Consider the following 14,410-nt stretch of genomic DNA (forward strand, 5'->3'; position numbering starts at 1 on the left):
GATCGAGCCAGCATGGTTTCTGTAAAGGCCGATCATGCCAGACAAATCTACTGCATTTCTTTGAGGGGATAAGTAAGCAATTGGACCAAGGTGACCCAGTAGACATTATATATCTAGATTTCCAAAAAGCCTTCGACAAGGTGCCCCATGAGCGCTTACTGAAGAAACTGTGGAGTCACGGGGTGGAAGGGGACGTGCACAGATGGATCAAAAATTGGCTGGCGGACAGGAAACAAAGGGTAGGAGTAAAGGGGCACTACTCTGACTGGATAGGGGTCACAAGTGGTGTTCCGCAAGGGTCAGTGCTGGGACCACTGCTGTTCAATATATTTATTAATGATCTAGAAACGGGGACAAAGTGCGAAGTTATCAAGTTCGCGGATGACACAAAACTCTCCAGCAGGGTCAGAACTGTTGAGGAATGCAAAGAACTGCAGAGCGACCTGAATAAACTGAGTGAGTGGGCAAAAAAATGGCAGATGAGCTTCAATGTGGAGAAATAAGGTCTTGCACATAGGGAAGGGGAACTCCATGTACAGCTACGCGATGGGAGGGAGGGTACTCGGGGAAGGCAGCCAAGAAAAAGATCTGGGGGTATTGGTGGATAACACAATGAAGCCGGCGGCGCAATGTGCAGCAGCCTCAAAAAAAGCGAATAGAATGTTGGGCATTATCAAGAAAGGTATCACTACCAGAACGAAGGAAGTTATCCTACCACTGTATCGAGCAATGGTGCGCCCACATCTGGAATACTGCGTCCAATACTGGTCGCCATACCTCAAGAAGGACATGGCAATACTCGAGAGGGTCCAGAGGAGGGCAACGAGGATGATAAAGGGTATGGAGAACCTTTCATATGCTGAACGGTTAGACAGGCTGGGGCTCTTTACCCTGGAGAAGCGGAGACTGAGAGGGGACATGATAGAGACTTATAAAATCATGAAAGGCATAGAGAAGGTGGAGAGGGACAGATTCTTTAGACTAGCAGGGACAACTAAAACAAGAGGTCATTCAGAAAAACTGAGAGGAGACAGATTCATAACGAATGCAAGGAAGTTCTTCTTCACTCAGAGGGTGGTGGACACCTGGAACGCGCTTCCCGGAGAGGTGATAAGACAGAGTACAATTCTGGGGTTCAAAAAGGGACTGGATGACTTCCTGGAAGCGAAGGGGATTACAGGGTACAGATAGAGGTTTACCTTACAGGACATTGAGCGAATAGGGTATGGATATTTTAGGTTAGGTAGGGAACACTTTCAGGTCATGGACCTGGGGGGCCGCCGCGGGAGCGGACTGCCGGGCACGATGGACCCCTGGTCTGACCCGGCAGAGGCAATGCTTATGTTCTTATGTTCTTATGTTGAGCATGCGCAGATGCATGCTCAAGGCCCGGCAGAGGCAGGAAGTTCTTCAAGCAGCACCGGCACGTCCTGTGGGCTGCATGCTAGTGCCAGACGGGGGTTAAGTTTCAAGTTGTTCGGGCAGGGGGTGCCAGTTCGCTTGAGGGGGGGGAGCAGCGCCGCTGGCCTCAGGGAGGGGGTGGGTGGAAACTTATCAAGCGAGTTTCCATTATTTCCTATGGGGAAACTCGCTTTGATATACGAGTATTTTGGTTTACGAGCATGCTTCTGCAACGAATTATGCTCGTAAACCAAGGTTCCACTTATCTATCTTTTCATTTACAGCAATATATTCTAACTCTCCCATCTTGTTTCTTAAGCTTCTGGCATTTTCATACAGACTTTTCAAACAGAGTTTGCCATATTTATTTACAATTTGGTCAGCAGTTGGCATGGATAATTTACAATCTTTAAAATCAGGCTGCTCTGTATTTAAGGAAACCTGATCTCCTGTCGCCTGTATTGCGATCTTACTATCGGGATGCTCTGTCTTTCCTTTTTTGATTATATCTTTTAAAGATACCTTGCCTGAACCATGCTCTTTTGAGCGACTGTCGGCCTTCCCCTAGTTTCTAGTTTAAAAGCTGCTCTATCTTCTTTTTAAATGCTGACGCCAGCAGCCTGGTTCTACCCTGGTTAAGGTAGAGCCCATCTTTGCGGAATAGGCTCTCTTTTCCCCAGTATGCCACCCAGTTCTTAACAAATCTAAAACCCTCCTCCCTGCAACATTACCTCATCCAAGCATTGAGACCCAGGAACTCTGCATGTCTTTTGGGACCTGCGAATGGAACAGGGAGCACTTCTGAAAAAACTACCGAGGAGGTTCTGGATTTTAACATCCTACCTAAGAGCTAAATTTGGCTTTCAGGCCCTCCCTACTGCATTTCCCTATGTCATTGATACCCACATGTAACAAGATAGCAAGTTCCTCCCTAGCACTGTCTAAAATCTTATCTAGGTGATGCGTGAGGTCCGCTACCTTCACACCAGGCAGGCAAGTGACCAAGCGATCCTCACGTCCACCAGCCACCCAGCTATCTACATGCCTAATGATTGAATCTCCCACTATAATGGCTGACCTAAACCTTCCCTCTTGGGCAGAAGCCTCTGGAGACACATCCTCAGAGCGAGAGGACTTTGCATCCCGTGGTGAACAGATCCTGGCTTCAGAATTGCCTCCTACTTCACCAGGGTGATGCTCTCCTTTAAGAAGACCTCCATCTTCCGAGGCAGCACAGAGGCTGCCAGATTGGGAATAAGACTTTTCCACAATGTCCCTGTAGGTTTCCTCTAGGTACCTCTCTGTCTCCCTTAGCTCCTACGTATAGATACAAGGTAGCACTAATGATATATCATACAGCATATGCAGGATAGTATTCTCATGTAAAGACTTCATGGGAAGGAAACAAAATATTTCCAGTAACAGGCAGCAAGCCCTCAAAGAGAGAGAGCGAGCCTTAAAACACAGAAAATTAGACACATGCCTCTACTTATGACAAAAATCATCATCCGGATTTCTACTGTCTAAGGCAGGGGTGTCCAACCTGCGGCCCGAGTATTTTGTGCGGCCCCAGTCAAGGGCGATGCAGTGTTTTCCTCTGCTGCCCCTGGGTGTTTACCATCTTGTCGGCTCCCTCCTCTGTCTTGCTTCAGTGTTTGCGCAGCCCCAGAAACATTTTTTTCAGACAATGCGACCTAGGGAAGCCAAAAGGTTGGACACCCCTGGTCTAAGGCATAAGCTCTGGGTGCAGCCCATGTGAGGCAGAAAAGACCCTAAATTGAACTTCCGTGTCCTGTATGAAAAGATTGGGCATATCTGTAGTTGGTGAGTGAGTTTAGGGAAGCTACAATATACTGCTAGCTTATCAGTGATTCCAAATACGTACCAAGTGATATTTTTAGATTTTTTTTATTGGCATAGTTTGACTATGCTAATGCTATTGTGTTGAGAATTACCAATGAAAATCTTAAGAATCTTCAAATCCTTCAATTTAATGTCAAAATGTATAGTGCTGTGTATGCCCTTCAGTGCTTTAGAAGTGATAAATAGTAGTAGTAATAGTAACATACAGCAGACTGTGGGATGTTGAGGAGGCAGCTAAGTTTGAACATTACTCCTTTATATATACACGAGTGTTACTATCATTGATTGCCTGCATTCTACACGATACAATTTAAGCTAATAGTTTTAATTCAGAGTTGTGTATGAATGAGAACCTGTAATGCTGCTAAATTAGACAGAATTAACCTACAAGATCACTATGATCACAAAATAAAATACTCTGGAGACTCAATTAATGTCCACAAGGAGAGAAGCATTTTTCTACCTAACACTGTCCCTTTGGAAAGCCCTCCTACAAACTTTGCAGGAAGTTCAGTCTCTAATGCTTTTTAAGCACCTGTTGAAGGCTCAATGATTTTGTAATGGCATTTGCGGTCTTGCTGCCTAAAAACTAGGATACAGTTTTCTTAGATTGGGTTTTATATATTTAATTATTTATATACCACTTATATCCTAAGTGGTTTACATTCAGGTACTTTATCATATTTCCCTATCTGTCCTGGTGGGCTCAAACTCTATGTAGTGTACCTGGGGTAATGAGGGGACTAAGTGACTTGCCCAGAGTCACAAGGAGCAGCTAGGGATTTGAACCCACAACCTCAGGGTGCTAAGGCCGTAGATCTAACCATTGCATCACACACTCCCACTATGGTTTGGTTTATATTGTTTTGTTTTTTAATTGATTTGAATTCATCTGAATTATTTTTATGTTTAAATGATCTTGTGTAGATGAATCTCTCCTTTTAAATGGCATTCTTTTCCAGTTTGCTGTGATTCTTAAAAATGTCCACCATTGAGAATTGTAAGTGGGTAGCTTCTGTAAGCCAAGCGGTATAGAAAATTTGATAAACTATAAACTAAAATGCCAGAGGATATTATGAGCTTTTCTAGATCTCAGGAGTAGCAGATCAGTACAGCCAACCTTCAAACTTTGAAAATGCCTAGTACTCTGGAATAGAGAATGACACGGTGACAAAATTCATCACCGTCCCCGTCCCCGCGGATAACCGCGGGAAATAATCCCATGTCATTTTCTAGTGTCTATTTCAACCTCAGTTCTTCTACACCAGCATTCTTCAAAGCAAAGCTTGTGGGTCAGTGGTTGTAGCCATTCATACTCTGATTCTTCCCTCTCTCCTTAAAGAATGACATGAAGATGGTTTCCCACGGTTATCCGCGGGGACGGGAACGGTGATGAATTCTCTACTCATTCTCTATTCTGGAATGCAGCATTTAGTAATAGGGTGGAATATACTGAATTAGAACCAATAGTGGAGGCAGCGTGTGAGTGAGCAGAGGATGAAAAGGCAGCCAGAACTCAGATTAGGGGCTAGATGCACTAAAAAGGTCTTTAAGACCATGCGGGTCACTGTTGGCTGATTTCTATACAGCAATCGATGTTCAAACGGTTGCAAATGAGTTTTGCAGAGGGTAGTCATAATCCCATCTGATTGCTTGCTTAGAAACTGGCTCCCACACATGCACAGAGCCAGTTTGGGGAAGCCCAAAAACTGAGCGGTAAGGGAAGCCCCAAAGCAGCCTTCTGCCACTCAGCTGTTCGGGTTTTTTCTTTTTTTTTTTAATGACACAGATGTTGTGCATGTGTTACACACACATAATATCTGCCCCATTAAAAAAAAAGTGTGAATTGAGCCAACACCCTCCACCCCGACGACCCCTGGAAGAAAAAATAAAGAGAGGCAGAAGGTTGTACACTCCCTCCTGCTTCCGCGACCCTCCCTCGCTTAGCCAAAACATCCCCCCAGGATCCTTCCTCTGCAGACATAAATAAAAATCAGCATGAGGGATGCCCACTCCCTCCTGCCTCCGCGAAACCACCCACACCGAAATGACCAACCCCCTCCTCTCGCAGGACCCCCTCCTCTACTCCCACTACTTTAGAAAGAATCAGCAGGAGGGATGCCCACTCCCTCCTGACACTGGATGCCTCCAGCCTTCCCTGAACCACCTATATACCCCCTGAACCACCTCTGTACCTATACAGAAAGATGACAGCAACAGGGATGCCCAGTCCCTCCTTCTCTCAGGCCACTCCAAAATGGTGGGCCTTCCCCTTATCGGTACATCCTGATTGGCTCAGATGCCTAAGGCCCTGATTAGCTCAGATGCCTAAGGGTAACACAGCTTCCGACAGGTTTGTTGTTTTTTTCATGTCCGATTATGGCATGCAGGTAGCCCAAAGGGAAGGGATCATCTTTTAGTTGCCTGCAGCTGAAGCTATCAGAGATGCAAGATTCCATCCATTCAGCCTCAGGAGAGATTGTACATGAAGTACGGATTAGCCACATCCACACTCTCATACAGCAGTAGGACTCTGTATACTGATGCCGTCCTCAGTGTATCATGTAACCCTCCAGCAGAAGTTCTACAACCAAGCAGAGTAGCTCTAATGCACAGAGCACCAGGTCCAGGAAGCATTAATACACTGGTTCCTGAGATAATCTCTGCTAACTCCCCAATAGCATAGAATGAGGGTGCGGTTTGCCAGCATTGTACAAGACGGTACCTGACTCCCTTCTCCTAGTAGGTAGCATGATCATCATATGTTCCTCTCGCTACCCAATTGCTCCTCCCCCCCCCCGCTTTCAATTTTTATTCTGTGCTGGGCTCTTTTCTCCATGCTGTTGTGCATGAAAGGTCTAACTACCAATTCCTCTTAATGATAGCTTGAAATATCTCAAAACCAAAATAGTCACAGAGTCCACAGAAGGATAAACCCAAAAAATGAGTTTATTTATGAGGTCCGATAGGGGTATCAGACAGCCCCACAAACCAGTTAAGTTTGAGGGGAATACACTCTTCATATACCCCACGCTACCTCCTCCTCCGTGTTAATTCTTTTTCTATTTTGCTTTCTTTTATCTTTTTGTCTTTTTTCCTTTTTTTTAATAAATTGTTACTTATTGAACATTTCTAATGCTGCCCAGAGGTTAAACCGATGCGAACTCCGGTGGATGTTCACTTTAGATACTATGTCCCCTAAGGGGCTTAATGAGTCTTCCGATTGGTTAGCTCAATCGGACCTTTAACTTCATGCTGGTCTCTTTAAATGTAGGCAAATTTGTTTGTAGTATGATTCGATGAGTCCTTCCCCCGGAAATGTCATCATTCAGGCGGGGGTTTTTAAGTCCAGAGTTTGTACGCCGCGGCTTGTCTTTTGATAAGCTTAGCGGCGGTATGCAGTGTATGTTCACCTTAGTAGGTAAGCTATGATTTTGAAGTAATGGGAGGGCTATGCTTTTTGTAGAATAAGTAGAATATTTTTAGCGTAGTCCATGTTGGAGAGTGCTAATTATGATGTCTTTTGGGTTTCAGCTTTCCCCATGTCGCCTTGACAAAGAATTCGAAACGCGTTGGCGTTCAGGGGAATGATTTCAAGGCTGAAAGCTAAGTATTCAGAGTATTCATATACAATAATATAGCTCCAGCATTAGAAATGTTCAATAAGTAACAATTTATAAAAAAAAGGAAAAAAGACAAAAAGATAAAAGAAAGCAAAATAGAAAAAGAATTAACACGGAGGAGGAGGTAGCGTGGGGTATATGAAGAGTGTATCCCCCTCAAACTTAACTGGTTTGTGGGGCTGTCTGATACCCCTATCGGACCTCATAAATAAACTCATTTTTTGGTTTTATCCTATTGTGCATGAAAGGTGACATGTTATTCAGACTTATATAAGAGCTGAGTCTGATCGCAAAGACGAGGACAGCAATGCAAATAGAGGAGTCATGAGACAAAAGATGTTGCGTATTCAGCGATGGTTAATCCATGGTATTCTGGCAGTGTTTCGTCAAACGTGCCAGAGGGGTATTTTGTTGAAAATTAACGATGTAGAAATTCTCTTGTGGCTATGGAGATTCTCCAAGTCACAGTGAAAATTTCTACAGTGTTAATTTTTAACATAATAACCCACTGGGTATGACACACTATATAGAGACTCTTGACAGAGGCATGCTTGTCGAAACACTGCCAGTATCAAGCCCATCTGTCTACACAGTGTTGTCTACCAATAAAGAATACCTTGCCATAAGAAACATTGTACCTGAACTAGAGGACATTAAAAAGAGCTTTTGGTGACAAAAGCCCATGTGCCCCACTGGAATACAGAGGGTGAAGACCCAAAAGAGATGTGCTATATAGCCTAGACCAGTGGTCTAAAACTCAAACCCTTTGCAGGGCCACATTTTGGATTGTAGGTACTTGGAGGGCCTCAGAAAAAAATAGTTAATGTCTTATTAAAGAAATTACAATTTTGCATGAAATAAAACTCTTTATAGTTTATAAATCTTTCCTTTTGGCTAAGTATTAATAATAATATTATAATTTATAGTCAAAGAGACGTATCATCAAGAAACTGTTTTATTTTACTTTTGTGATTATGATAAACATACTGAGGGCCTCAAAATAGTACCGCCATGAGTTTGAGACCACTGGCCTAGACCTATAGAGCCTAGACCTCCAGCAAATGGGGTTCCACCATTAATACTTATACATCAGGTATTTCAAAATTCTGTGAAAGGGACTCTTTGCTATGAAATTAAATACACATGCTGTGTTGCTTGTCAGCTGTCTCACTCCTTGACACTAAACAACTTCTATCTCGTCCACCAGATGCCTCCTAGTGGCACCCACCAACCTTCAATCTCCTTCTCATGTTTAAACATTGACAGGAAGGGTTGTGAAGGTGGCCTCATAATGTTTGCTTGCCAACTGAGAAATCATGGCTTGATATAGTCAAGACATTTGGAAAAACTAAGCCATCTCATTCCCATATTGGATTCCTGAAGTAGATGATTGGCACAGCCCCTCTGAAAAACAAAAAACTCCACATCCCTTGAAGATGAGAAAAGGAAATTGAATGTGACCCTTGGAGAATGCAGTTATTACCTTTTTCCACTACTGTTAGGTGGACATACTTGGTGACATTAATCAGAAATTCATGAGCCTCGAAGTGGAGGGTCCGGTTGACAGTACACTTGTAGTCCCCAGTATGGTTGAAGGTGACATTAGTGATTGTGATGGACATATCCTGAATGTCATTAGTGTGATTGGTTCCGCTCCATGCCAGCCGTTCAGTAAAGCGCTCATCATGGATAGATGCAACCTGGCTGATGTACTGGAAGATCTGAGAACAGAAGAGTGGGGTTGAAAGATGGATTCTAAAGATATTCTACCTCCTTTTGGGAGACATAGATCCGAAAACAGAACAAGCTGGACTGCTACAAATTCATGTATACTGCTATAGACTAACAGAATACTTGGCCTTGCTCACAAATGCAAAACACAAATAGACCCTCATCAAATACAGAATATGTGACCAAAGACTAGAAACAGGAGGAAGAGAAAAACTGAACTGAAAACTACCAAATCAATCTGCATGCAGTGGCATAGCAAAGGTGAGAGGCGCCTGGTGTGGTGACGCCCCTCCCCTGCCCTCTTCTCCACCCGCCACCTCCACAGGCTCCTTCCCCGCCCCCTCCTGCCGTGCATGCGTCGCTTCCCTTCCCCCGTAATTCTGTGATGTTCCTGGTGCAAACAGCAACCCCAAAACTACTGTCGAACTAGCGTTGGCTCTTCTTCCTACATAACTTCTTGGTGCGGGTCCATTGATATCAGAGGAAGAGCTGATGCTAGTGCGATAGCAGGGTGGGGGTTGCTGCTTGTGCCAGGAATTTTACAGAGGTATGGGGAAGGGTAGCACTGTGCAAATACAGCAGTGGAGGCGGGGGGGGGAGGAGGACAGGTGCTTGCACCCTCACCAAGATGGCGCCCGGGATGGATCACTCCTCCGCCCACCCCCTTACTATGCCACTGTCTGCATGCAATGCACTACTGAAGAAATAAAAAAGAAACACATTTCCTACTGCATTATGCTAAATACAAAGACATCAAAGAAAAATACTTCCCAAAACTAAGAGAATAAAAGACTTTACCACCAAAGAATGAGTAGGACAAGCTCAGTATAATACTGGAGAAAAGAGGAAAAACAGCAACTATAGCAGAAAACTATACTGCATCTTGCCACCACCACAGTATCTTTATATAGCAAAGCTCTCTAATATTGTCTATAGTACATGAATCATATTATCAAGACAATATCATTTCACATTTTTTTGACGTATACATATCTTCAGGGTCTTCAGAAGTGCCAGTATTACCCAAGTGTTTTCAATGGCTAAAATATACTTTTGGCACTGGTCTCGTCATCAAATCCACTTAAATATATTTTTTTAAGTTTTAAAAAAATTTATAAAGTGTTCTGTGCTTTGTGCTCATTTAATTCGTCACTTTATATTTACAAGTTAAACTTGTCTTATCTTTAAAGTTGCTCGTATCGGGAAGGGACCTGTTGCTTCAACATGTTTCGCTGAAAGGCTATATCAATAAGAGTCCCCTGTAACATAAATTCATTTCTTAAAATATAAAATTCCAGTGGCGTACCAAGAGGGGGGTGGAGGGGGGGGGGGCGGTCTGCCCCGGGTGCACGGCTTGGGGGGGTGCACATCCGGCCAGATCCGGGTCCTCCTGCCCTTCCTTTCCCCCGGCCCGCGCCGCTGCAATCTTACCTTCCCCCGCCGACAAGAAGTCTTTCGACGTCAATTCTGACATCGGAGAGGACTTCCGGGCCAGCCAGGCAGTGATTGGCTGGCCCGGAAGGTCCCCTCCGACGTCAGAATTGACGTCGGAAAGACTTCTTGTCAGCGGGGGAAGGTAAGATTGCAGGCGCAGACCGGGTGAAAGGAAGGGGAGAGGCGCTTTTTTTTTTCCGCGGCAGGGAGGGCAGGATGTAGGCAGGCAAGCTGGCTGGCTTTGGGGTGGACAAAGTCTGGAAGGTAGTGTGGGGACATAAGGAGGCACTGGGGGCACTATGGACATGGGAAGGAGGCACTGGGGACACCATGGACACAGGAAGGAGGCACTGGGGCACCAAGGACACAGGAAGGAGGCACTGGGGGCACTATGGACATGGGAAGGAGGCACTGGGGGCACCAAGGACACGGGAAGGAGGCACTGGGGGCACCATGGACACGGGAAGGAGGCACTGGGGGCACCATGGACACGGGAAGGAGGCACTGGGGGCACCATGGTCATGGGAAGGAGGCACTGGGGGCACCATGGTCATGGGAAGGAGGCACTGGGGGCACCAAGGACATGGGAAGGAAGGAGGGAGGGAATAGAAAGGGACAATTGTTGGGCCTGAGTGCAGAAAGAAAGAAATGAAAGAAAGGATACACAGTCAATTAATAGATGTCCCCTTTTGATGAAAAAAATAAATGGTCATGTTACCTCTGACTTACTTTCTCTTCAGCAGAGTCGGCAGCCACGCTGAGGTGCAGGAAGGTCCCGCGATGACTCATCTGCTGGCTCTGCTCTGGAAGAAGTAAGTTACGTCAGAGGGGGTGGACCCGGCAGACGCAGTGATTGCGAGACTTTGCCACAACTCCCTGCGTCTGCCAGAGCAGAGCCAGCAGACGAGTCATCGCGGGACCTTCCAGCATGCGGCTGCTGAGTCCGCTTCCAGAGCAAGTACGTGAGAGTGGGGTGGACTGGCAGCCAGAAGCTACAGTCATCGTGGGACCTTGCTGCATGAAAGGAGAGAAAGGAGCAGGATTTCTGGAATGGAAGAGTGGTGGAGGGAAAGAAAGCGGTCAGGGTGTTATGGAAGGGTGCTGCTGATAGAATTGATGTACAGAGAAAGGGGAGAGACATAAGGGGGAAGGATATTGGAGGGAAAGAAAGGGGGCAGATGCTGATTGAAGAGGGGTGGATGGCAAGAGAAAGGGCAGACATTGGATGGTAGTGGAGAGCCTATGCTGGATAGAAGTGCAGATGGGAGAGATAAGTGAGCAAATGCAGGAAGGAAATGGGAGAAGAGAAAGAGGGGAGCAGACACTGGATGGAAGTGGACAGAGAGAGGAGAAGGTACATGATGGAAGGAGGGGATAAATAAAAGGAGGGCACATGATGGTGAGAAAAGGACTGAGTTAGGGAAACACTGGAGAGGTGAGGGAAAGAGGTGGCAAGCTTTAGGTAGACAGTAAAACACAAGGAGCCGAAAGCCAGAACTCTCCCATCCACCACGAAAAGAAACAGGACCCAATTTTTCAACTCTTAACCGCCACCATAGAGCCATTCAGGCATCAGGCAATGGCTCCCTCAGCTGCCAGATCGGAGCAACTGTCAAACTGGAAAACGGTAGGTGAGCTCAAAAGAAGCAAACACCAACGAGATTGGAAGTCCCAAATGAAAACAGCAGAGACAGAACAAAAAACCAACAAAAAAGAAATTTAAAAGAAAAATCAACAAAGGCAAAATGAAACAAAAACAAAAGCAGGACAAGGGAGACAGCACAGAAGATGACCTAACTGGCCGCCATCTTGTTGGAATATTCATTTCTATCTCTATCTCTACCTCTGTCTTTATATTTTTATCTTTACTTTTCATAAATTGTTTCTTCAGGTACTTTAGTTAGATTGTGAGCCTTTGGGACAGCTAGGGAATTTCCAAGTACCTATCTTATTTATTGAATCTTTTAATGCATCATTTTTGTAAACCGCTTAGAAACCTCACAGTTGTTAGCGGTATAGGACATTGATGAGAGGGTAGTAAGAACGTAATTTAGACAGATGCAGAAAATAAATTGAAAAGGAAAATGAGGGAAAGGGATTGCAGAGGAAAGGTGTGGGAGAGGGAAGGAGAGGAGAGAGATGCCAGACCAATGGGGGGTGAAAAGAGAGATGGAAGGGGGAGGCATACAGTTTCTGGAAGGGGGAGAGAAGGAGAGAAGATGCCATATAGGGGAAGAGAGACGGCAGACAGTGGATGGAAGGAAGAGAGTTACAAGAAGATGAGGAAAGCAGAAATCACAGAAGACAAAGGTAGAAAAAAATTTCTATTTATTTATTGCTTTAGGAGACATGTGTCACTGTTTCTGTGGTGTACTGTATGCAGAGTCCAGCTTCTTACTGGTTCAATTTAACCTTTGTCTATGCATTTCTATTTTATCCCACCTTTTACAAAACTGTGGAGCATTTTTTAGCACCAGCCGTGGTGGTAGCAGCTCTGATGCTCAGAATTCTATGAGCGTCAGAGCTGTTACCATTGCGGCTAAAATCCACACTACAGTTTTGTAAAAGAGGGAGGGGTTAGTTTTCTGTGTTCTGTGTGTTCGAAAGACATGGTTTTTTGTTAGGCTTGACTGCAGGATTGATCTGTACTAGTCTGGCTTGTTTAGTTTTACATATGTAAGATACTGCCTTTTCCTAGGTACTCAAGTGTGGCTTGTTACTAAAATTCATGTTTTTCGTACAGATGGGGGAGGGGCGGTGTAAAAAATGATGGGCCCTGAGTGTCACATATGCTAGGTACACCACTCTAAAATTCATCACCATGTGAGTTTTGTTAATAAATATTAATGAGGAAAACCCTCCACTATAACTTAAAAATGGATATTTACCCCCTTTATAGCTTATTGCACCATCCCACACTTGTAACTTCTCTCGAATAAGATGGCCACAGATTTCTTTTTCTAAATTTAAACCTCCCTCTGAGTTTACGTCAATTATGTCAGTTACTCAAGACAGCGAATCAGAAATCACACCAATGACATCCATTTTATTTCCTGATTTAAACCCAATGGCTCCACCATATTTAAGGTAAAAATCCAATTCTATTCACTAAAATTCAATCTGCGCTCGTAATGTCCTCCCTCCTACCCTTCTTTGATGTGTGTGATCACTCTCCACTGAATATCCTCTATTGTGTGGCATTCTTTTTGCCAGTGTTGAACCAGTGGGGCTTGAATGACCCCCATTGGTTATCCTGGATTTGTGCTCATTGAGTCGAACATTTATTGTACGGCTTTGTTCTACCCACATAAACAAGATTGCAGGGACAGACTATAATGTAGACTACATTATTAGATTTACATGTTGTATTGGTTCTAGATTTTATTAGTATATTGTGACATTTCCGCTCCCCGAGACGGTCAGGTCAGAGCAAAACCCCGGTCTCAAGCACTTACTCGAGACCAGGCTCTCTCTGAAAAGGATCAGCAAGAAGATCCTTTAAGCCTAGCTGCCTATCTTGAGCCTTCTAACCTAGAGCAGTGCCCAGAATATAGGATAACTCCACGGACCAGGAAAACCTCCAGCCACACTAAGAAATTAAAGCAAGTTCCCAGTGATATTCTGCCCGGCAGCCTGAGGGGGAGCCCAAGAGCATACAAGCTAGGCACACAGACACCCAGTGTAGGGCGTGGCCCTAGGCCTTTTAAGCAGCTCTCCAGAGCATTAGAGGAGGCTGCCCAAGAGAGTCTGGCAGAGAGAGTTCTCCGGGCCAGGAAAAGGCCAGACCTCACTCCAGAGCCAATGGAGTGTGAGGCTTCAATACCCCAGGAACCAGCAGAGCAGCTGGACACACCAGAAAGCATGGAGCTGGATGCAGGGTGTATGCCGGAGACCGTTATGGGAGAAGCCATGGATGTGGGCTTGACAACTTGCCACTAAACACTGCAGTTACGAAGCTGCATCTGAATAATAGTGGAGAAGAGTTTAGAAGAACTAGATCCTGATTGTTTGTGAGGTACAAACAAGCTTAGAGCAGTGCTGCAACAGCTTGATTGTTTTGCTACCCTGCAGCTGTGCAGAAGCTCCAGGGGAACTACAGGACTGTGAGCTAATTAGGACTGACACTTTAAGAGCCTGCAGTAAGGCTTTAGTTTTGTCTTTTTGGTTCCTGCTTAAAGTTTACTTTATAACCACAGATACAAATACCTGGTGAAGAAACTGGACTGTGTTGATTGGTAAGCCCAGGACTCAAGCTCACGGCTTGATAATTTCTTAAGAGACTACTTGTGCTGTGTTTGTTTTTTTTTCTTAAAGACTGTGGGGGGCAAAGTAGAGAAAGCACTAAGACCTGGACTGGA

The 14,410-nt window shown here is 44.9% G+C and overlaps 1 protein-coding gene across 2 annotated transcripts in view; it reads right to left on the reverse strand.

Moving 5' to 3' along the window:
* Nucleotides 1–14,410, reverse strand: part of SCN1B (sodium voltage-gated channel beta subunit 1) — a 177,507-nt gene that overhangs the window by 78,983 nt on the left and 84,114 nt on the right. For both annotated transcript variants that reach the window (XM_033914797.1, XM_033914798.1), the window contains exon 3: nt 8,371–8,608. In XM_033914797.1, coding sequence (XP_033770688.1) covers nt 8,371–8,608 — 238 coding nt within the window. The remainder of the gene's footprint in view (nt 1–8,370; nt 8,609–14,410) is intronic.

Source organism: Geotrypetes seraphini, chromosome 11 (assembly GCF_902459505.1).
Source record: "Geotrypetes seraphini chromosome 11, aGeoSer1.1, whole genome shotgun sequence".
Lineage (NCBI taxonomy): Eukaryota > Metazoa > Chordata > Amphibia > Gymnophiona > Dermophiidae > Geotrypetes > Geotrypetes seraphini.